Source organism: Nymphalis io, chromosome 2 (genome assembly GCF_905147045.1).
Source record: "Nymphalis io chromosome 2, ilAglIoxx1.1, whole genome shotgun sequence".
NCBI classification, from domain to species: Eukaryota; Metazoa; Arthropoda; class Insecta; order Lepidoptera; family Nymphalidae; genus Nymphalis; species Nymphalis io.
In genome coordinates this window covers 8673890-8698943 of record NC_065889.1, presented here as the reverse complement: position 1 = coordinate 8698943, position 25054 = coordinate 8673890, and the positions used below count along the sequence as shown (strand labels likewise).

Here is a 25054-nt window from a genome sequence, read left to right as displayed (position 1 = left end):
GGCAGCTCTTCACAAAAAAGATTATGCCAGCGTCTCACATTCGATTTCGACCAAGAAGTGGTGTCAACACAAATTGGTTGTAAATCAGTGAATAACTGTTATTTTAAAATGTATTCGAAGCATGTTAGTATTTAACAAAAATAATAAAAATGATTTTATTTTGAAACATTTAATTTCATGAATATTTGCACTAAAGTGAAATATTCACCCAATGCTCTACAAGTATACCTGCATGATACAATTACTATATTATCTATGAATGCTTCATTCAACTTCATTTGTACTCGCTTCGTTTACGTCGTGTTATTGAAAATTTCAGAAATGTTATTAGATTGGACAGATCGTCGATTTTTTCAAAAAAGACCTTGTGTTATATAAAGTGAAGTGATTTGATGTGTTTTGTTAGGTTTTGTAAATAGTATTGTGATTAATGTTATGTGATTGATATAACGAATCGGTGGTTCGCAAGATGGACGAAATGTCTAAGGGCATGTCACAAGCAGGAAGCATCTCTTCAACTGACAAAAATCAGGAGAATGATGGTAATATTTCTATAACCATATATTTTTACAGGTATTTAATTACACTATCACAATTTAAGGACCTCTATTATTGCTTAAAAAAGAAATAAATCTGTGGTTAGTATGATTACATTTTCTTATTGCTACTGTATGTCAAGATTTAAAATTTCTATGAAACGGTAGAAAACATAGCTTAAATATTTTTTGTTTTGAAGTACTATAATTACCAAATTATTTTTAAATAACGTTGATTTCTGGTAATTGTGACTTTAAAATTCTTAAATTTATTTATTTGGAGTTACATAATATAATATTTGTATTTATCTAATTTTATAGAATATATCAGTGCCTTCGTTAGAAAAAAGAATTTTCAAAATAAAAACAATTCTTAGTGAATTGTTTTTTAATCATAAATTTTATCTATTTAAATATATAATTTATTTATTATTGTAGATAAAATAACATAACATATGATTAGTGGAGTTGAGAAGTTACCTTGATTTTACAAATTATATCTATTGCTGTATTTACATTTATGTATATACAATTTTTGCTGTATATACAATTATGCCTTATTGATTATATTTGTATTGTTGTATAAAATAAAATAGAATTACTTAAAAACTGATTATTACTATTTATATAATTTGACTTTTTGTTTCAATACCAAATCATTTTAATACATATATGTATTTTGTTTTTAGGTACATTTTAAAACAATATCACATTTAATTTAAATGAATGGAAAAAGTTACTACTACTTAACAAATTCAATTTGATAATAGAATATTTCTATTTATGAAATTAATTACAAATTATGGACTAAAGTGTACAACTGGTATCAATTTAATATTGCGGTGATTTATTTCTTATATTTATTTTAGAAAATATGTTTCATTGTGTACAGTATAATATACAGGGATTGTTTTATAAGATGAATAGAAATTATGGTAAAAATCTTAAAATACTTCACTGGGTATATACCAGAATCTTTAACAGGATTATGCTTACAAGCTTATTCTACTAAGCTGCTCTAGGTTGGTAAAACTTTTCATAAGAAAATATCTTATAAGTTATAAATAAACAAGGAACAAATTTTAGAAGTTAAAGATAACTTAGAATTAAAAAAGGCCTTATAAAAAATATCCTTTGCAATAATTTGACCATTATTGGTAATTTAAAATGAAATAATTTCATCATTACTTTTAAAATCATCATTTCATTTTTAATTTTATTAAAAAATATTGTATGTAAATAATAGTTAAGTAATAGTCAAATCCATATAGTTATCACTTTTAGTGTTAATTAAAACTGCAACAGCTGGCACTTAATTAACACTTTATTTAAAATTTTAAATGTAAAATTTATTTTGAAATCTATGTTGATAGAATGTTTAGTCACAACTGTCTTTAGTATTAAGCAAAAGTAATTACTTTAAAATAAATGGCTTTTCTGACTATTCTTATAAATTTCTATTTATATACCTTTGTCAAAAAATTATGCTGAAAATGATGTATAGTAATCATTATTATAATGCCTTGATGAGGTAAAAAAGAGTCGAATCAACATAAATTTTTAATTCTGGACATTGAAATTGAACTTGAAATTGTCTGTGCTATTATTATTTTAATTCATATAAAAAAGTAAAGATTGTAGTATCTTTAAGAAAAGTCACACATCAATTTCTATTATTTCTAGTGCAATTAAATTCCAACAGACTGAAAAATATATAATAAAGAAAGTAATATTATATTGTCTTGAACTTTTGTTTGTTGTGTTGTTGTTTAAAGTCAATTTACAATCCAATAACTCACAATTCACTGGTGGTAGGGCTTTGTGCAAGCTCGTCTGGGTAGGTACCACCCACTCATCAGATATTCTACCGCAAAACAGCAATACTTGATATTGTTATGTTCCGGTTTGAAGGGTGAGTGAGCCAGTGTAATTACAGGCACAAGGGACATAAAATCTTAGTTCCCAAGGTTGGTGGCGCATTGGCTATAAGCGATGGTTGACATTTCTTACAATGTCAATGTCTAAGGGCGTTTGGTGACCACTTACCATCAGGTGGCCCATATGCTCGTCCACCTTCCTATTCTATAAAAAAAAAAAAAAACTCATCAGGAAATTATTTTAAAATCAAGTACAAAATCTGTAAACAAACCAACTAAATAGAGAAAGGTAATCAAAAAATTGCCAAAATTTTTTCATTGCGAATCAATCAATGCTTCAGAATCTATCTTACTAGCTTATAACTTATATTGAACGCACTTGACAACAGAACAGATTTGCTTTAAGAATTAACCATCTGGTCGGGAAATATTAAAATGGTGGAGTTATGGAAGTACAATCCAAAATACACTTCATAACCTATCTATCTAGTTTCATATAATATACAATCTTAAAAGCTTCTGGAATGACTGGGAGGTCTTAAAGTAGTCTAGGCCAATTCCACCCATCATACTTCAAATTGTAACTCCAGTTACCGTACAGAGAAAAATCATAATATATGTGTTGTATGTTTGTAAAACAGAATTGGCCCCAAATGGTTACAGGAATTACGACAGATAGATAAAATCCTTTTAAAATAAATACTTTTTTAACAAAAGTTTAATTAATACATGAACCCACATAAGAGCAAAATCTATCTATCCAAGAAGAGCAAAGAGAAAGTAAGAATTTCTAATTATTTAGAATATTTCCTTGCTATTAGAGTACATTTTTACCAAATATCAAGTAATTTTTTTTTTTTAATAATTACCAAGATTGATTTTGAGTCAGGTTGATCAACGACAACCCCTAAAGCATAGCTTTATAAGCAATCTTGACTTGGAAATACATCAACTGCTGGAGCAAACCGCCAAGAAATAACAGCTGATGTTTATAATGATGCTTAATGATATTATTTATATACTCTGAGAAAGAATAACTTAAATTATTACACAAAATGTATGTAAATATTATACTAAGAAAAATTATTGTATCACAATAAAGAAGTCTTTTTAGTGTTGTAAATATTAACCTTTAGTCTTGTCTACCAACATTAAATAAGTGCCTTACAACACCAACACAAATATGCTAAATCTTTTCATAAATAGACGATAAATTAATTTGAAAAACAAGATATATTACATACTTCATATAATATAATGTTTATCATTATATCAAGATCATAATATATAATACATATAATATAGTTGATGGAAAGTAATCATTTGTCGACTGATGAATAGTTCTTGTGTTTTAATATAAACTATATTTGTATTTTAAACAGAGTGTGATGTTTGTTTGTAGTATGTTATCCAATTTTATGTGTATATTAGATGTGGCCGAAAAGCTTTAGTTCTAACATAAGTTTATTTAAATTATGTAATTTTTTACCATAGTGTGTAAACAAATAGCTGAAATTATAAATTCTATTCAATAATCCTACAGAAAAAATTATATAATAATTAATAGTTTGTTGTGATGATATATAAAGATACAACTCTCTTGTGATTTCTTCTGTCTTAATTGTGTTCTAATTAGATATTTTACAGATAAACTACAAAAACCAGCTAATTACCTACTTCAAAGACAATACAGTCACAATATTTTGCTTAAAGCATCACTGCACATAATATGTTGTAATGCTTGCATTCTGATTCACAATCTAGTGCAGCCACCCTGCACTAGATTGTTGAAGACTGAATTGTTTATTATTCTTTAATTTTTCGACCCTTAGCATTTCACTTTAAACATTCCTTATTTTGAATAAATGTATAACTTATGTGTCTGTTAATGGCTATCTTTTAACTATATTTGTTGTATATATTTAATTACATTGTATTAATGCGGTGACAATATTAGCAGGGTGAAAGTTGTTTTGTTTATCAATGCACTGCCTGACGTTTTTCAACGAAAACACCTTTCATATATGATGATTGATACGCACAGCTTTTACAGATGGCGTAAAGCGTGGTTTGCGGCACGCATGCCAACCATGCTAGCGTTGGTAGAGCAACTGCGGTCATATCTCGGTGGAGGCTGTGAGTTCGCATGCATGAGTTGCATGTCGATTGCACAAAACCACCCATACAAAATCATAACGTGTACCTAATTTAATGGTTTCTCTCAGTTTGCGCCATTATTTCTGAGTATTTGATACAATGCTTTAGGATTTTAGAAACATCTTCACAAGGTATTCTGAGAGAAGCTGTAAGGTCATTGTTATATCAATCTTTACGAGACAAGCTTAGTGACCTAGAAGTTGTAGTTTTGTTGTGATTATATGTAAATATGTTTCCTCTAGCTTCTTTTCATATTTTTATTTACTAATAAACCGTGTCTAAGATTCTGTTTTTTATACGTGTCTAACATTGTTTTTAATAACTATTACATAATAACCAAATATGTTTGACTTAGGGTAAGTCCTTTAAATTGAAACCTAGGACGACAGCTGTGTAACGTATATTAAAAGCTTATACTAGCGACTTCATCCGCGTTGCATAAAATACGTCAAAAATATACGACAAATAAATACTACTTATACTGAATTAAAACTAGAAAATTAATTTCCATTACATTTTTAAAAGTGGTATTACTTTTAAAATGTACACAAGATCTTGTGCGAAGGATTATAGAATCTTAATGTCTCCAGTAGTTTTTGCGTCATGCACACACACGAAGATATACCATTTTAACAAAAGTTGTAGGTTTAATAAGATAATGTGTTTGGAGGAGCTTCATCTATTCAGTATAATACGCCAAAAGAGCCGGGTGTTCCCTTTGCGGCGCACGCGTGAGTCAGCGACCCTGAACCGTTTATGTGACGCGGGAACACGTCCCGAAAGGTCGACAAACATTTATTTATGTTAGATTTTACAAATAAAAGTATTTATTAAGACCGTTGTTGAAACAATCCTGAATGTTTTGAAAAAAATTATGTATTATTATTATTCACTTTATGTATTAAAATTAATTCGATTAAGTTCCTGTTACCATACAGATGGTAAGGTGCCTTAATAATACATTATTACGTATTTATGATAGCTGTATAGAATATGTCAAAATAATATTAATTGAAAGAAACTAAGGCAGTTCTTGTGATTTATTTGTTTTATTTACTAAAGTGGTAACTTAAAACTGTAAATGAACAAACACATCTCAATGATGTTATTAGAGCTCTTTACTTATTGCTGTCTTTAACAAAAATAACAAATCTAAGCTTAATTTTATGGATTGTTTTAAAAGAATAGACACGATGACAGATGGACTTGGAAAACCAAAAGAAATGTGTGTGTTTATATATACATAAGATATACGAACACAATGCTAGACCCACAACAAAATGTAAATAATATATGTAGCAAAAGCTGAAACGACTGAGCGTAAGTTAGGAATAATCTTGTTTAACGTTTGTCACTAAAATCGTGATCATACTGAATTAAGATGTTTTTTAACATTCCCATATTCCATATTATAGACATAGGTAATAAAATGAAATTGTAAATTACTATATAAATTTAAATTATAAGTAAAAGTTATAGTTTATTGAAGAATTATTCTTTAATAACAATATCGATACTGGTATAGTTGTTATCCGACTATATATGTATTGGCAACTTGTAAAGTATATAATTATTTATACGATGAAACAATTATTATTGTGAACGTAAAGACCCCACGTATATTTCATAAACATAATATGAATACATGTATGTATACGAAATGTACTTTAAAATTCAATGTTAAGGGATCAAAGAAGTTAAGGTATCTGGTTCTTATCATTGTGATTTGTCGTAATCAGATAAATCGTGTTTATGTCTCACGACTTCCTTAAGCTAAATACTAAAATATAACCTTCTTTGGAATTTGAAACGAAACTTCTAAAAATAGATCAGCATTTGAACTGTCAGATCCTGCGGATGACGTTCACATTTGCGTCACCGGCGTAGACCTTCATTAACTTCGTAAATATTTGAATACGTTTTTAAATAGATAATTAATAATTAAACAAATTTATAACAAAAAATATCGTTGGCATGATATAAAAAAAATTGTCGTAAATAGTTTGTCTTCAAATTAGCCTAGGGTTCCGCATTGAGTTATCTTTACCATCATTATTATATATATATGTATCTTTAAAGTGTTAGGACCAAACAATTGTAAAAATAATATTAGTGTATATACAAATAAATACAAAATATAAAACTATATAATGATTCTATCGTTTCCTAAAGTAGATCTCTTTAAATATTTAAAATGTCTTCCGTCTAACTGATAACTTCCGGTCATATTTAGGTAACTTGCAAGCCATGATGCCATATTGACTGTTTCCAGGCTCGACAGCGCCGTGTGTATACGTGAGCGAATCGTGCATCGAGTGCGAACGAGTACGCGCTGCATGCGAGAGACTGGGTGCGCTGGCTACGGTGCGGGGCCCCGACTCCCTGCCCTCACCGCAGCAGCTGCCGGCGCCACCCTCCTACCTAGTGACCGCTCCATTTGAGGGAGAACTCTTCGATGCAGCACATAAAGCTAAATATAGGTAAGAGCGTTGTGTCAATCAGCCTGCAATCATTACTAGCATATAGTAAAGTGTCGCAGGTATAGTCATTTAGAATATAATTGTCATTTACAATTAAATTTATGTAATTGAATAAAATTAAAGCTAGTCAGGTAGTGCGTGAATTACGGTTTTTATATTGGGCCATTAACATTTTGACGACTACGCTAAAACTGATCGTTATTTGCAATTAAAAAATATTGGCACACCGCGCGGCGGCTAACGATCTCCACTAAAGCTTTCATGCGCGTTATTTTCTCACAAAGAGAGATTTTTAAATTCACCTACGCAACTGCAACTATTATTTGTTAGTTACACTTATGTTTATGTTATCACAATTGACAAGGTTTTCGCTTGAAAAAGATGATGAGAAAAGATGACTTGTAATTAAAAAGAAACTGACATCGTCAATTAGTATATTGATAAAAATTTAAAAATACAAAAGTTAATTTTACCACTTAAACATTTCAAATGATTAACAAAGCTAAGGCCACATCTGCGAGTTATAACATAAGACAGGGCGACACTAACTTGTTAGCATAAAAATAAAACATCGTATAGTAGATAAGTTTATAAAATTTGCGTATTTTATTAATCTTCAGAAACTACTTGTACTGGACTGACCTGCATTTTTCTTTTTAATAACTATATTTTCGGCTACAATAAAGAAACTTTACAATAAAATTAGACACTGAGTTTTGGCTGTTGGTTTGAATATAGTTTCAGAAATTGGCATCAATATATATTCGTTTCCGTTTAACTGTCCAACTTCGGCTTCCGCTGGTAATCGTGACAATATATTTGGCACTTCTAAACATGGACTTATCATCATAGTACATAATATATTCATACTAATATTTTAAAGATAAAAATTTAAAATATTTTTAAGTAATTTACGATTATCTATAATTTTAGTAAAGAAATGCCGAAACTTTCGTGTTTAATTTATAATCTTCTTAATGAATAAAATTCAGTGTTTGCATGTTTGTAAACAAAACGCAAACAATGCGTTCTTTTCCATGTGTTTCCGTTCGGGCCCAAAAACAAAAGAAGGTTTTTTTTTCTACGTTTGCTTGGCCTTCGATATAAACGTAGGTAGACCCTTATGTAGAATAAATTCGTACGAAATCGGGACGGGTAGCTAGTGCGAAATAAAATTTTCATCGTCTATAATATATTCTGATACTGAAATAATATACATAAAACAGAAGTTACGCATCGGATGTGCAGTACGATATCCGCTTTCGATGTGTACTAGCGTTAAACGTATACGTAGAAATTCTTGCTACGGATAATTTAAAAATTTCAAGCAATTGTATATTATATTAATATACGTAAGTACATTACATATGTATATTTGAAGGTGTCATACATATATGCTATAGAATTTAACATCACTAAGTCCCCGAAGTGGAAACAGGATGCTCGGAATACATAACCCGACTGCACCGAAATGATTGTTTAGATTTAGTTGATACCTAGTCTAGGTCACTATGTATATTCTCAAATAATTAAGTATTTGAAATGAACGACGACAACATTTTTAATATCACTTGCTGCGACCTCTACACGACAACAGAATAGTGTGACTTAACGCACTTAAGCGAATTATTACCATCGTTCAAGGCCTTTCCAACCTCTCGATAACTATTTTAATCTACGATCAATTTAAATCAATCATGCTATAGTTATATAGAATTTCAATAACGTTATAATGTCTATAGCATTCATATCTTTCTTCTTTTTATATTGAACATGAACAAAAATTGTCTCGGTAATCTTTTACAAAATAAGGTTTATTTGCTTTTGATAGAGTAGTGAAATGAGATTACTTATCTTAACAAAGAATACGCTGATCACGAATCGCGATCGCCACCACCACACTAGCCATGAGACAGGATATATCGTAAATTTAACTCTGGCGTAAATCAAAACGGCCGTATTTACTTTATTTCACGCAGAGGATGCTTTCATTGTTACAGTATATAAACGGATACCAATTGATGAGATTAATTGTTTATTGTTTTATCGGCCGCCGTCGCGCCGCATGTTTGCTTGGCGAAAATTAATTTTGGATATCTACTTATTACTATTACCGGGAACGAAACTGACTCATGGCTTATTACATTTTGACAATACCGTGAACTTTATGATGCCAAAATAATATTTTAATGTTAAAATAGATCGTGTTTATGAATTGCTGTGTCCGTGACATCACTATTTTGTTTTTAATTTTTTCTAGTCATTTCCGCAAAAAAGGTTGAGTACTGAGACAATATATTCGTAAATGTGTAATCTCTTCTTCCTCGTGTTGATCCCCATCCATCATAATCTATCAACATGGTTCACTGCAGGTGTACTAGATTAGCTTGGTGAAATAAACTTCACCTCCACCTTTTGGTCTGCTTGTCTACATGAAAAAGTTTTTTTCAAAATTACCTTATGTAAAGACGACAGTGGCATTGATTTTATTACTTCGTGAATTTTAGACTGCTCCGTCGGTCTAGTCGCTAGCTCGTAATTCAGATTCCGAAGACCTGAGTTCTAACACCAGATCAGGCCAATAAGAACTTATTGGGTTGTGCTGTTGAGAAATTCTCAGTAGTAGCAAGGAGTCTAAAATTTGCCACTTACTCTCCCGTGCTTCGGACATAAAGCACGTAAAGCCGTTGGTCTTTGGCCGGACCTCTTTCCGATTGTGTCGGATCTCTCTTGTCTTATCGAATATGAGAGTGCATTTGTCACTGCGAACACCCTTGTGCATTATAAAATATCCTGCAGAGATGGTTTGACTCCCTTGAGTACAGCCGCCGTGACCGAAATTAGAATATTTTAGTTTTAAATGTACTGTATATGTATAGCTTTATTTTTACACAAAAAGATATTTAAATGGAGATATTTATTTTATTGTTATATTAAAGAAATAAAATGAATCTGGCTTGAATCTCTGTGTGTAACTTCTATTTAAAATCACAAGTTCGGGTGCCTCTATTGTGCATTGTAGTTTTTTAAACCTCTACCAACATTGAAAGATGACGTAAGCGTTATTTAAATAAAGACCAGAAACGAACGTTTTATTTGACACTATGTTTTGTTAACGAATTATCGAAATTGCGAAATTCATTAAAATGATTTGTGTATCGTAATACTAAGTATAGTTTATTATTTTAGCTTGGGTAAGCTAATGATAACAACCTCGTGTTGGTATTAACTTAAAGCGGATTGAATCGGTCCATAAAATTAAACATTCAACGTGACTGTTGGCGCCACGACATGCAAGAACAATTTAATAGTCAACCTCACCCTGAATATTATGCCGGGGTTATTACACGCTCACAGAACCTTCCACTAATAAAAAATGGCAAGCTTAGTGAGTGTATTTCACGGAACGATGTAAATAAAGGTGCGGGTAGGTGTAAGCGAGCTGCGACGACGCTCGGCGTAGCGCGAGGGTCGCCCTTGCGGGCGCGCGACGCTCCTTGCTATTTTCGGCCTTACATTCCTCGCGGCTGTTTTTCAATCTAACGTGAAACGCATAACGCGCGTGCCGCCTGCGCTTTGTTGCGGTATAAATTTACTTAGTTAGCGTTGTTAACGTGATCGTTTTGTAAAACTATATCAGCGGTGGCAATGTTTGTGAAGTATGTATGGTGTGAATGGTAAATATATACATTCGCAATGATACATCTCAGTGCCAATGAATGTAACCGATGTGTCACCAGTGTGTGGAACCCACGCCGGACTAGTGTCTGATTGTATTAATAAGTGAAGTGTCAATTAATATTTAATTATATAGTTGAAATGGGACCTACGCGGTTACCATCGACACCAGAAGAAGAAGAACCTTCGCAGCAACTTTTATCTGAACCTAAAACACCAGATACTGCACCTTTGAAATATGAAATGTAAGCACTATAACAGGGAAATGTTTCCAAAAGTATTGTTATCAAAAACACTCTTTATGTAAGTTTCTAATATAGACTCTGTTAAAAGTTTGGTCTGTTATTTTAAAATACCTTAAAATAAAGGCATTAGTAAAAGAACAATCAAAGTGAATATCCTGCTTTAAAAATAGATTCGCAACAAGCATTTTTTTATACGTATATCTTAAATATGTATATCCTAAATTTTTAGATTACTTCATAATTTGATAAAGAGATACAGGACAGATAAAGCGCCACCGTGTGTTATTGTTTCAATTTTATTTATCTCCACATAAACGTAATATCAACTGCCTAAGGCATAAACTTAAATAAAACTTTTTAAGGTTTAAATATAATTCCTATTAGAATTATTATAGCATAAATTGTGAAATAATTATCCTTTTTTTTCGCTATGCTTCCGGTTCGCCTTCGCTCGCGTAGTAGGAGGAGGGGTTTTAAGGTTTTGGATAGCATGTGTTAAATCAAGGTATGGTATCTATCAGCTATCCCTATTCCAAATTTCATGCAAATCCGCCACCCGTTTATGCGTGATATTAAATTGGAAAAATTCACTTATTCAAATTAATTAAGAACAAACAAATAAAGAACTCTATAATTTATAGCGACGCATTGCAATATACTATTATATATAAAAAACCTCTTACATATTGTGCATCTTAATTTTTCGTGTTTTCTTTTATTATTATTATGATCATCCAACATAATAATAAACTCAATAGTTAACCCAATTTAAACTCGACGATTGCTTACACTACATAGTCCGTGGAATCGGAATTTAACTCGTCATAACTATTTCTATCGTTCATAGCCGAAATGCTAGTATCCTGTCCGTGACGTTGTAATGCGTGCAACGCGTCGCTTGCGCGTCACGAGACGCCAGTCTGTCGCTCGCAATAACATTGACAATTTCAACTATATTGTCTCTTATTTCTTATAAGTTAACCCGCGGGTCTCCAAACTCATTAGCGTAACGACCAGACTGAAACCTCTGCTATAGTTCACATCCAACGCTAGCTTATAAGCGCTGGATCCTGCCAGCGACATTCTCTTTCGGGGCCCATTGATTTTCAGCATAATGTTAATCATGTATGCCTAAATTATATTAATTTCTTTATATGCTTATCTTTCTTCTCGAAAGATCCTGTCCATTGGAGTCCTAATCGTGCAGCTTTGTGCTGACTGCTAATAGTTATAACTTAGGAGTACTCCTTCATAAAATGAAGTAATAATGTTTTACTGTCATTACTGGTGGTAGAGCTTTGTGCAAGCTCGTCTGGGTACCACCCACTCATCAGATATTCTACCGCAAAACAGCAGTACTTGGTATTGTTGTGTTCCGGTTTGAAGGGTGAGTGAGTCAGTGTAATTACAGGCACAAAAGACAACATCTTAGTTCCCAAGGTTGGTGGCGCATTGGTGATGTAAGCGATGGTTAACATTTCTTACAATGCCATTGTGTATGGGCGTTGGTGACCACTTGCCATCAGGTGGCCCATATGCTCGTCCGCTTCCTATTCTATAAAAAAATAAAATATTATATGTAATTCATAAAGGTTTCAATAAATATACACTTTAATTATATAATGTCTTATGTTTAGTAAAATGAACAGATAAATAATTTATAATAGATACTTAATAAGTACATAATATTAATTCATGGCAATGTATTCCAAAACACTAAAAATGTCACTATAATACGGTGATATATTTTTACTTTAATTGTATAAATAGCGATGTTTTGTTTTAAAATTAAAATATTTTTTTATTGTATTTATTAGTTACGATATAATCCCAGGAGGTGTATGTAGTTTTTTTTTTAATGAACTGTGACGGTGATTTAGTATAAAATAGTAAATTAAGAACTGAATCCTACTTATACGTACGTAATTTGTAAAATGTAGCAACCAAGAAATATTGTTAATGAAATAATTTATCTTATTCTTTAACTACAATTAGTTATTCATTTGCCTAATGTTTCATTCTTCCGGTTACAAGATAATCGGAAATCCTCAGACATAAATGTTATTAATATATAACCGTATCTATTCTCGAATTCAATCACAATACTGGTCACAAGTGGTTCTCTGTAATCGACCGACGATGATTAATGTGAAGGAATTTATGAAAACGTTTTAGTCTGCATATTCCGTATGACTTATTGCTTTTATTGATGTACGTAATTATGATTGAATCTTAGCTATAATACATATGATAAAATAAGTGTATAGATGTTTTTGCAATTTTGTCGATATTTTTATTTCAGATTTTAATTGTATTATCATATTATATTTAAATTTAACAAATAAATGTTTCATATTGTTTTTTTTTTTTAAAGTATTTAACATAATAGAAGCGTAGAAAAAATATTTTAGAATTTTCTTCAGGTTTCATTAATAATTTAGCTTTTTAAAAGTTGGTAACATTACTATAAAATAATTGTAGTAAAACTTTAGTTTACGTATATTTTATATTTATATCTCGTTTTCGTTAATGACGTCAGGGTCCTGGGGCCCACAGCAGTGCTGCAGCTGGCGGAGCGCGAGGAGCCACCGCCAGCGAACGCACGACCTCTTTACTCGCTGGCGATGCGCGGCGCAGTCATATGCTTCTCAGGATTCCGAAAAAAGGATGAACTTGTACGTGTCTTTACAAAAGCATGAAGCTTAGATAAAAATGTGTATTTAGTCATGAAAATGAATAAAACTATAAATATATTCTTCAAACCCTATAGTAGCCGTATATTTATAATATGTATGTGTTATTGTGTAGGAGACACTTATCGATACATTATTTTATAAATCTTAATTAATTTTTTGCTATCTTCTATTGGCCGTCGTTTGCAAATGAGTTTTTTGGATCTATTTGGATTATTATAGTATTTTTTTCACCGACAGACGTACCTGATAACACTGATCCACTATATGGGCGGGTCAATCCGTAAAGACATGTCGAGTAAGGTGACGCACCTCATCGCTGCGGCGGCCACGGGTGACAAGTACCGGTACGCATCGGGCTTTGGGCTGCCCGTGCTGGCGCGCTCCTGGGTCGACGCCTGCTGGGAACGTCGGGACGACCCCGCGTGCCTCGCGACTGACGATGCTATGATTGTAAGTACTGTAAACAAAGTGTCTCTTTAAAAATCAGCTCGAATTGAAATTAGCACCAATTTTATGTAAATTACTTAAGCTAAAAGCATTTTAAAATATTTAAGCAAAGTATTTTTTTAACTCATAATATATAAATATAACCTTAAACTACATTTAAACCTAACTATTGTTACTGAAAAGGTAAATTTTCATGTACTATACTAAAATCAGAATAAACTAGTAACAGCTTGTTAATGTCCCACTGTTGGGCTAAGGCCACCTCTCCCTTTATGAGGAGAAGGTTTGGACCTTATTCTACCACGCTGCTCCAATGCGGGTTGGTAGAATCCACATGTGGCAGAATTTCAATGAAATTAGACACATGCAGGTTTCCTCACGATGTTTTCCTTCGCCGTCAAGCACGAGATGAATTATAAATACAAATTAAGCACATGAAAATTCAATGGTGCTTGCCCGGGTTTGAACACATGATCATCGGTTAAGATTCACGCGTTCTTACCACTAGGCCATCTCGGCTTTTAAACTAATACCTAGTTAAATGTATGTATGTTTCGCGTAAACTGTCGGCAACTTGTTTTATTTCTATATGAAATGGATGCGGGCAGACACAAATAACAAAGATAAAATCTATTGTGTCATTCAGATGGATTGACAAACAGAAGGTCATCTCACCATAGATGTTTATTTTTACCCGATGAACAAAAAATATCATGACTTATTTAAATTTAGAAAGTCTTTTTTTGTATGTATGTATGTATTTATGTATGTATAAATGTATGAGGGATAATGGAAGATATAATTTTTTTATAAAAATGTAGGGCGTGCAATTGAATTATCAGCACGTACTGTACTAGGGCTTTGGTCAATACTGTTAATCGTAATTTAACAAACATACACGTCACGACAACGTCCTTATTTGTGATAGGTTAGTGATGTCTACTTTAAAGTTAAATTTCAATTTTACAGAAGGAGCACAAATTGAAGGTGTTCGCGGGGGCGCGTGTGTGTTTCGTCGGGTTCCCGGAGGACGAGACGCAGCACATGGCGGAGGTGCTCGCCAGCAACGGCGGCGCCACCTGCGCGCTCGACGACGCCGACTGCACGCACGTCGTTAGTATTCGCTGTACTACTACTTAACATTTACACACGTACACCTTTGTTTACATAAATTTAACATACAAATTTAATTGCATACTGGCTTGTTTAGCGGTTTCGGGGCTGGTGATAAATTGTTATTGGTTTCTTTAACTATCGATTTATTACAATAAAAACTTAATTTATTTTACTTATTTACGTATATTTAATCGATAAAATAAAATATAATTCATGTAACTCTTCCCTATCTACCACCTAGATACTTATTGCTCAGAAAAATATTACTTTATTATATTATAGTACAATAAGTCTTTAGGTAAAAAATGTAATCACCATATTATATGTCCAATATATGGAACAAGCGATGATTGAAGCCAGTCATACTTGATACACTAATGATTTTGTTCTTACGAATATTAATCGCAGAGCGTTTACCTCCAAATTCTTAACATACCAATTTATTTATACACTATATGGCACATTAGACACTAATTTTAGCATTATGAAATCAGCATGCACGTAGTAAGTACCCTTGGGAACACGAACACTATTACGAAGTTTATGGTTACATTGTAGACACTCCGATTACGGGTAGTTGTAGTTACATTATTATTTTATGCTCCCTAATCTTCTTATATCGGCACAGTATTGAGACAATATCTCCTAAAGGCAATTGTTTATAATGCGATTTACGTGCAAAACAATTGACGTATTCCAGGAACGATTTTATTAACAAAACAATACGCTACGTGATAGAGACGTAGAAGAGCGGTTCAGTTATAATTATTCACTGTGATTGTACAATTACCTCTCAATGATACAATGGGGCAAAGCAGTAGTACCACGAGTAGTCTCTTCCTTTCCGCACGGCGCGAAGTCAACCCATTGTCTGTTCAAATGTTGTCTCCAATTAGCTGCAGCAACACAGGGCTTCTATCACTGCCTTATTTTTAACGATCCAATAGCTACCTTAATTCAAAGCTTATTTATATTTACATACATTTCACTCATAACATTAGTGTACGGTATTGCAATGTTTGTTTACATTTGTCACTTCACAGCTACCGTTTGAAATTATCATTTGCTTTCTATTCACGTAATAACCTTGAATTCTGCTTTGATGAATGGTTGTGGGTAATTTCTGTACATTTTACCATATACCCACAACCATAATCTTTGTTAGTCTATGAAATTTAAAATAAACGCTATGATTAAACGTTAGCAGCGAAATAAAGTCAAACTTATTTGACTATAAATAATCGATTTAAAATTACTCGCTTATCTGTGTCTAACTTTTTCTATCACAATAGTAATAAAATCGTTATGCATGTTTGTATTTGGAATGGCTTCATTACATCATTGCGTGGTGTGTTTCACACATGTTTCAGGTAATGGCCAATGGGGAGACTTTCGGTCGTTCGCTTATCCTATCACCTCATCTCAACACTCCCAATACATCAGCCAAACCTCTCCAATCTACACCAAATCGATCCCAAACCACTCCTAAGAGCTCTCTCTACCGTAGGCTCTCGGCTCGCCTTTCGGGCCGTCGCGCTAGTCCAAACAAACAAACCAATCAAACAAACGATGAAAGAATTCAAGATGACAGGGAAGAATGCTTGAAATTAGCGAGGGATAATATTAGAAATAGATTAAGCAATGATAAAGAAAAATCTCAGTCTGAAGATATCAGTATTATTAATATAGGGAAGTCATTTATAGATGATATGTGCTCCGATGTTCATGACTCAAGTAATACATCTAATGCTGAAATGCGGAAATACAAAGGTAGCAATAAAGAAAACAAATATCTGTCTCAAATTATTCACGGTAGTGGCAGAAATAATAGCAAAGAAAAGCGAGAAGTCTTTAGAAATAAGTCTTTAAATGTATTTAACATAGTCGATTGTTTGGCGGAAGCGGGATCTCTACAGTCTTCTCTAACGAAGAGCTTATGTGAATTAGATCCGAAAGATGATCCTGGTTTCCCGTTACCCGTTTCAGCGGTAAACAAAGATTTACAACATTCTAATACTACCATCTCTTCTGGTAAAAAAAGAAGTAGAAATTCTACGGAGTCCAATTTTCAAATTAGTATGATAGATAGTAATAACTTATCACCTGATAAATCTGAAGATGTTAATTGGAAGACAATCAAAAGACTTAAAATTAAAGATTCCTTTAAATTTAAAAATAAACCTACTATTTTTAAAAGAACCAAAAAAGAATCCGTTTCTAAAACATCGGGAGATATCACGGTTGAAGCCTTAACTCCAGAGATTGTAAAACCTACGGACCCAGCGGGAGAATTTGTAGCTTCGACTTCCTCACCCATTAGAGAATACGACAATACATCTATTTCATCAATGAACATTAGTAAGCAGTCCGGATTCTTCGATATATCTTTTGCATCTATAAGAAGTTCAAAAACTATAAAATCAGCATCGAAATTAAGAAGGAGCGTAAAGTCGTTTACTGCTTCATTTAGAAGCGAACGAAAAAAAAAATATGAAAAGAGAGCCGAACGCAATACAGTCCAGGTAGACGCCAATCACCTACCCGCTGAATTGAAAAATATGTCAACGCCAAAGAGAGATCTCGACGATATGAATTTCGATATATCTCCGGTCCAAGTGGACACGGTGGACAGCACCGACATGAGGACACCCGTCAGGGAAGACGTAGATGTTGACGAGTTGGACGATTCAGTAATTTTTAAGACACCTCAAAGCGTATGGCTCCGCGCCCACCGGCACTCTATCTGCGGTGGGGCGGAGCGCGGCGGCCCCGCCCCCCGTCCCGCCCCCGCCCCCTCGCCGCGCCGCGCCGAGCTGCGCGCCTCGCCGCCTCCCACCCGCGACGCCCGTGCCTTGTCGCAATGCCATGGACTATCGCTACCGGTACTAACCCCATTTAATTACAGTTCAATACTAAATATTAGATTAAGCTTGTCATGCCAAATACCTTTTAAATGTTCGTCAACAAACGAATTCGAGATAGGTTCATACTTAAAAATCCTTCGCTGTTATGCTTGCATGTTACGTCGAATGTGTAGGTGCTTATAGAGCGTGCACAAGGAGGTGTGAGTTATTCATATCGTTTATACCATTATTTTACAATTAAAATGACGATACGGTTTTATTATAATTATTATAAACTCTCTTTGTATCGGTTTACTATTGAACGTCTATGATTTAGGTGGTAGACGAGCACAACACGGTGGTGGCGCCAGAGTGCTCACTACGAGTCCATGTCGTCAAGGCGGAGTGGTTTTGGGCTTCGGTGCAAAATGAGGAGGCGCAGGACGAAAGAGAGTACCTTTTCAAAGACGTAAGTAGCAAATTCAAAGACTAAAGTGGAGTAATTTTTATCCGTGAATGATGATACTCTCCTAATATACGAGGTATTTAAAAAAATTGAGTGAGCTGAATGCCAAACCCGCTCCAGTATCTGGAGGAGGTGTCGAGGCGGTCGTCGGTGGGCGGCGCGTGCGCGGCGGGCGCGGACGAGGGCGCGGGCGCGGGCGCGGCGGGCGGCACGCCGGCGGCGCTGCAGCGCCTCCGCAAGCGCAAGCTGCGCGGCGGCGACGCGGCGCTGCACAAGCGCCGCTCCTCAGTGGGCGACGCCGTGCTGCTCAGTCTGTCCGGGAACCTGCTCGACTGCACGCCCTCGCCGGACGGCAAGCAGCTACTAGAAGGTGAATTATCTCACGAGGAACGTAGATATCGATGGTTCTGTGCCTAACTTATACTGAGTAATGTTTCTGTCTCTATAGAGTCCGAAGTACCTGACAATGTGGTGCGAAAATTGATGTCACCGCGACAGCAAGTTTTCATGGAATTACTTCAGACAGAATCGAATTATGTTGGAATACTACACACCATTGTAAATGTAAGCATACAATTTTGCTAAATCGATAAATTTGAATAAATATAACTTGAGTGTACCTGTATACTTGTATTAACATTTTGTAATCGTTTTATAGATGTTTAAACAACCGCTGGAAGAAATGGCCGAAGAGGATAGCAGTAATGGCAAAAATCAAGCTTTGCTCAATAACACGGAACTCAAAATTATTTTTGGCAATTTGCCGCCTATTTATGAATTACACCAGTGAGTATACAAACATATAATCAGTAATATCATAATCGTTTAACAATTATTACTTATAAATGTTAATGTAAGCAGCAGAATCCTTCTCTCTTTCTGTCTGATAAACAATGTCTGATAAACAATGTCTTTCTGTTTGATAAACAATGTTTACAATTATTAATGTTTCAATGTTAAACTTACCTACATATAAATAAATAATACAAATTTATAAATTAAATATAATTTTTTTGCTTTTTTATTCCAAGTAATTTATCTGAACTACAAGTGGCGCGTGTTTAAGTATACCTCTACGACAGTACTAAAAGTTAAAGAAGGATGCAATATTTTTTTATTCATACTTTACTAAAATAACTTTCTCAGACGGATGCTGGAAGAGCTTCATTACGCGCAGGCGCACTGGAGCGAGGAGGTGAGCATCGGGCGGCTCGTGCTCAAGTACACTCCCGACATGGTGAAGGCCTACCCGCCCTTCGTCAACTTCTTCGAAAACACCAAGGAGATGCTGCAACAATGCGACCGTGAGAACCCAAGGTAACCGCTCATTTAATTTAGTGAGAATTAATTATCTTGGTAAAGGTTTTCTGACAAATCTAATCGAGTCACTTGCTTTTTCTTAAATACATTGAAATTATTTTCTTTTTAGATTTCATGCATTCCTGAAAATTTGTCAAACGAAACCCGAATGTGGACGACAAAGCTTGCAGGAATTGTTAATAAGACCAGTGCAGCGATTACCCAGTATAAGTCTGTTATTGGACGGTGAGTTCTTATATAATTGAATTTAAACTTTGACAATCGACGGGTACATAAAACAAACTTAAGTAATCACTTATATTATAAATAAAAATATTAAACAAAGTGTTGTATCACAAATTTTGTATATATATAGAACAAAAATATAGAATAATATTTCTATAAAGCCCTCTAGTTAAAATAGCCCCTACGATAGAAGTTGTAAATAAACTGAAGATTGTGTGACTGGTCCAAATCCAGGCAGGCACTATTGAATTTTCAAGTAATATATCATCACGTGCTCAAATGTTTGGAACATAAATTCTACCAAAAGTTATTTGCGGTCATTAAATGTATGTTATTGTGCGTGCCGCTAACTGGTCGTTGCCCTTTGCAGATATTCTGAAGCACACGCACAAGAGCAACCCCGACCACGCGGCGCTGGTGTCGGCGCTGGCCGGCCTGCGCGAGGTCATGTCGCACATCAACGAGGACAAGCGCAAGACCGAGGGGCAGCTGCAGATGTTCGACATCTACAACGACATCGACCAGTGTCCGGTGAGACTTACACTTTTTCTTTGCTCCAAACCATGAAATTATGAGATTGAGTCAGTTTTAGTAGCTTTGGTTTGTGTTATTTAAAATATCAAAGATGTTGATCGATTTCAGGCCCATCTCGTCTCATCACATAGGTCGTTCGTATCCCGCTGTGAAGTGGTTGAGTTATCGAAGGAACTCTCTGGTCGAGGCGACCATCTTGTTTTGTTTCTTTTTACGGATACAATGGAAGTATGCAAGAAAAGATCCAAGGTGAACTTTATTTTTGGTTAATAATATTATTTACAATGACATACATTTTTTTATGTTATTATTGAAGTCTTTCGTGAATATTATATATCAAAAAATGTACTTTTAGGCTTTTAATAGTAAAAGTCCCACAAACGGCACGGGTACGATGCGCATTGGCTCCAGCAAACCGTACCGACACATCTCTCTCATGCCGCTCAGCACCGTCAAGCGTGTCGTCGACATACGGGAAGCGGAAGGTGACTGCATATTGTAACTTTACTACCAATATTATACAAATTTAATAAAACCTTTACATAAATAGAAAAACCGTCTTATATGGTATTACATTTGAATATCTAATTAAAGCGTTAGCAAAGAAGAAGTAAATCATTAACAGACATATGTTGTCAGATTGTCACAACGTGTTCGCGCTCATGTGTCGGAGCAACCAGGAGCTGAAGGAGAAGTTGTACTCGTTCATGATAACCGATGAGACCGTCGACAAATCACATTTCCTACGACAGCTGTGCAGGCAGATGGCCAACACTGTCTGTAAAGCGGATGCCGTTAGTATCATGTATATTTTAAATTCCGCTCTTGAATGTGTAACCATCACGTTATTTTTATTAATTGAATTGAAATTACCTACAAATCCATAATATATAAATGATACTACAAATGAAGGATTTTATATGTAACAGGACAAATTTCTGGCATGCCTCGAGTCGCATCAGCTCGATATCGACACCAGCGACCTTGCACTGAGTACTCTCTCTAAAGTATCCAAGTTCGCAGCTCGCACCAGAATTAAGGTACCCGATTAAATATTTTTATATGTTTACGGAATACTTAATGTAGCCGAGATTGCCTAGTGGTTAGAACGCGTGAATTTTAATCGATGATCGTGGGTTCAAAAACGGACAAGCATTTTCATGTGCTTAATTTGTGTTTATAATTCATCTCGTGCTTGACGGTGAAGGAAAACATCGTGAGGAAACCTGCATGTGTCTAATTTAATTGAAATTATGCCACATGTGTGTTCTACACAACCCGCATTGGAGCAGCGTGGTGGAATAAGGTCCAAACCTTCTCCTCAAAAAGGAAGAGGAGGCCTTAGCCCAGCAGTGGGACATTTAGAAGTTGTTACTGTTCGGAATTCTTCAAACATATATTTTTTAATTGTAAAATTGTATAGAACTCCAGTTATTTCATCGTGTTTCACGTATATGAGATACGTAGTCATACGTTGTAAAATTTAATACAAAGTGCTATCAGCATGATTTAGTTTATTGTCATTTCAGTTTGAATTTAATGTAACAATAATAACAATATTTGTAACACGTAGTAATATATTGGTATAACATGTGACCATGTAACTAAGGCATGAAAATCAATATCGGATATCTAAGTACCGTAGTATTGTAATATACTTGACATTAAGTTTCATTTTATATGTACAGCTTACTATTACATTTTAGATTCGATTGATTTGGTTTTTATTTGAATCAAAGTCTACTTTAACACTCATTGCATAATCTTGAGACATATATTCATAAGCGTTATTTTTATATATAGGCGTCGAGCGCATGACGCAGTCTTCCTATCAATATGTATATATTTAGATCATCTGAAATAATGCGCATAAGTCGCGTGCCGGTTAAATTATTTGAAAGTTAAATGATCTATAATTCATATCAATAAGATGTCGCAATTCGAATACGATATGAGTGGGTGTGTCGGCCGCTGTAGCGCGCTCTGTTGTAGCTGGAGGCGCTGGCGGGGCTGGGCGGCTGGCTGCGCGCCGACCCGGGCGCCGTCCTGCTAGACACATGGGTATTGCGCGCTCACTTACTCGCACAGGTCTGACGCCACACCTCGCGACACCTTCGCGCGCACGCTGCTCCCTGACCGAATCCTTGTTGTACCCTGATTGTTGAGCATTTTGTACGATCTGTTAACCGTCACCTGAGGCGCTCGAGAGCGATTTTTTTTTCTTGCTTACCAATCATATCGCATTTCTGTGAATCAAGCTTTTTAAACGTAGCAGAAAATGTGACACCAATTATTTACTGTCAGGAATCAGCGTGTATGCATCGGTAAATTTCAAGGCTTATTAAAAACTCATCGCGTCATATCTTAAATGATTGCTATTCATATTGTGTAAATTTAAGAATATCATTAAAATTAACGCTTGTCTAGAGATCATTTGTGATTAACTGTTTGTGAGCGTGCCATACCTGAGGTTTTCGGGCTCTCTGTTATTTGGATATTTCATGCCATTTAAATGTTTGTACTTTAGGGAATTGGGTAACTCATAGATTAACTAACCGTTCATATCTTTTATCACTTTCATTTAAAAATATTTAAGAAATATATCTACATACTGGTCATATCGAAATATATAGTTTTAGTACTTATTGTCTATCATAAATAAATTTATACAATATATTAACAAAAATGTTATATTTTAAATTTACCTTTACTACAATAGATTTTGAAAAGTTCTATTGAAATTTTGTTTATATTTTGTATAAATTAGATCGGAAATTTACTCGGTGTGATGTTTGCTTAAATTACTCTGGTGAGCGTTTTTTACATAAAATATTTGGTAATAATTTCTTATGGGTGTTGTTTACCTTTCTTAAACTTGGAGAGGATTATAAAAAGTTCCAATATAATTTTTCCTACGTAATTTTGAACGATAAAGTACGAATATTTTTTCCGAACGTTAGTCTTGTGAAAAAAAAAACAATAGAGAAATTTCCAGTCTCAAAAAATAAATAACTGACACCTCAAACTGTCCAGGAAATTGTGTATAATGTATTACATTCTAAAAACGAGTTTGAACGTTCGCAGGTCGGGCGAGCGCTCTCCTTCAATAAAACTCCTTCGAAGCTAAAGCGGGCGATGTCGTCCATGATCTCACCGTTCGGCTCCACCTCCAACCTGACTCCCGCCTCGCAACTCGCGCAGATGAGACTCGCCAGCTGTAATAATATAAACGTAAGTCGCTTTTATCAGCGGCAGGGTCGGTCGAAAGATCTAAATCGTATTCTCGTTGAGATCGCGCTACATGACACAATAACTTGCTGCAGGAGATGGGCGCGAGCGGCGGCGGCGAGGGCGGCTCGGTGCTGGTGGCGCCGCTGTCGGTGCAGCCCACGCGCAAGGCGGGCGCGGGCGCCGCCGCCGCGCTGCGCCGCTTCTGACGGCGCCCGCAGCGCTCCGTGTGACGCGGGCCGCGCCCTGCTGCGTCGTCGACGCGCTCGTGATTTGACTTTCGAGTTCGACGACCGACGTTGTCGTCGCTCCACCGCCGGTTCTTAATAATCCTAGTGACCCAGTGCCGACGGCGATCGGACGTAGGGATGTGGCAATTGAATGTAATTTATTTGTTACGAGTACTTTTCGGGCTCGGCCCGCCGAGTGTAGCCGTTGGAATCGGAAGTGCCTTGTAGTATTGAAAGGATCGAAACGATCCGCGTCGGGTCGAATGTCGACCGATAGTATTATTTTGAATTGAAAAGTGAGAACGAAGGAGCTTCGAGTGTGAGGGCGGATTGTAAATTAGATTTATACTAATCGATGTGACGGAGATTGCGTGATCGTCGATCGCGTGATTTGTAGTATCGAGTTGTGCAACTATAAACCAAATGAAAGTCGAATAAAATTAAGTCAATAAGTTTGATTTTTTCATATAGTTGGGTCTCATCTCCACTATTGGCAGTTTTAATCGTGTAGCTAGTTTTGGGATCTGTGTAATATCTTGAATTATTTAAATCGGATATTTAAAATCTTGTGTCACATAGTAATATTGATATTATTGAATAGTCTTGAGTAATATGTACATATTGTGATATTTTAATTTAATCGTGAAATAGACAGTCGTAGGCTAGAGTAGTGTTGTATCTGGTAACCTACCATTTCCGTCTGCTAAATATTTTAAACGTTCCTAATATTTGCCTTGTCGCTTGTGGACGTTTAATCCATTAAATATTCATTTACGAACATCGACGACCGATGTCGTTTTTGTTTTCGCGTGCGTGTTTTTTGCTTTTTTTCATTAATTTTTTAAAACAAAAAAGCTCAAAGCTTACGACACGCACCGACTTTCATATCATGTGTACGCATGTTAATGCATTGTACAAAGTTCTATATTTATAAATATTTTAAATGATTGAAAGAATAAAGGTTTATTTTCAATCA

At 34.8% G+C, this 25054-nt stretch overlaps 1 protein-coding gene across 7 annotated transcripts; it reads left to right on the top strand.

Moving 5' to 3' along the window:
* The first annotated feature begins 272 nt into the window (after nt 1–272).
* LOC126773054 (protein ECT2) lies at nt 273–25054 on the top strand. 7 transcript variants are annotated; one of them, XM_050493701.1, is made up of 21 exons: nt 273–542; nt 4467–4549; nt 6843–7050; nt 13513–13648; nt 13907–14119; nt 15086–15229; nt 16603–18114; nt 18413–18544; nt 18662–18911; nt 18990–19105; nt 19200–19327; nt 19688–19858; nt 19971–20086; nt 20457–20617; nt 20729–20869; nt 20976–21105; nt 21260–21414; nt 21550–21660; nt 22613–22708; nt 23705–23851; nt 23944–25054. In XM_050493701.1, the coding sequence occupies exons 2-21, from the start codon at nt 4495–4497 to the stop codon at nt 24055–24057; spliced, it is 4236 nt and encodes a 1411-aa protein (XP_050349658.1). In that variant the 5' UTR covers nt 273–542; nt 4467–4494; the 3' UTR covers nt 24058–25054. The 7 variants fall into 7 exon arrangements, with proteins under 7 accessions (XP_050349658.1, XP_050349666.1, XP_050349649.1 ...); XM_050493709.1 differs by lacking the exon at nt 4467–4549 and having other exon boundaries at nt 22613–22681; XM_050493692.1 differs by lacking the exon at nt 4467–4549.

Excerpts from the sequence above, each read along its gene's own strand:
- LOC126773054 (XM_050493692.1), top strand. The coding sequence starts at position 470 with ATGGACGAAATGTCTAAGGGCATGTCACAAGCAGGAAGCATCTCTTCA. Across the intron at positions 14,120-15,085 it reads CGACTGACGATGCTATGATT|AAGGAGCACAAATTGAAGGT; the intron begins GTAAGTACTGTA and ends TCAATTTTACAG. Across the intron at positions 21,661-22,612 it reads CAGCTCGCACCAGAATTAAG|CTGGAGGCGCTGGCGGGGCT; the intron begins GTACCCGATTAA and ends GCTCTGTTGTAG.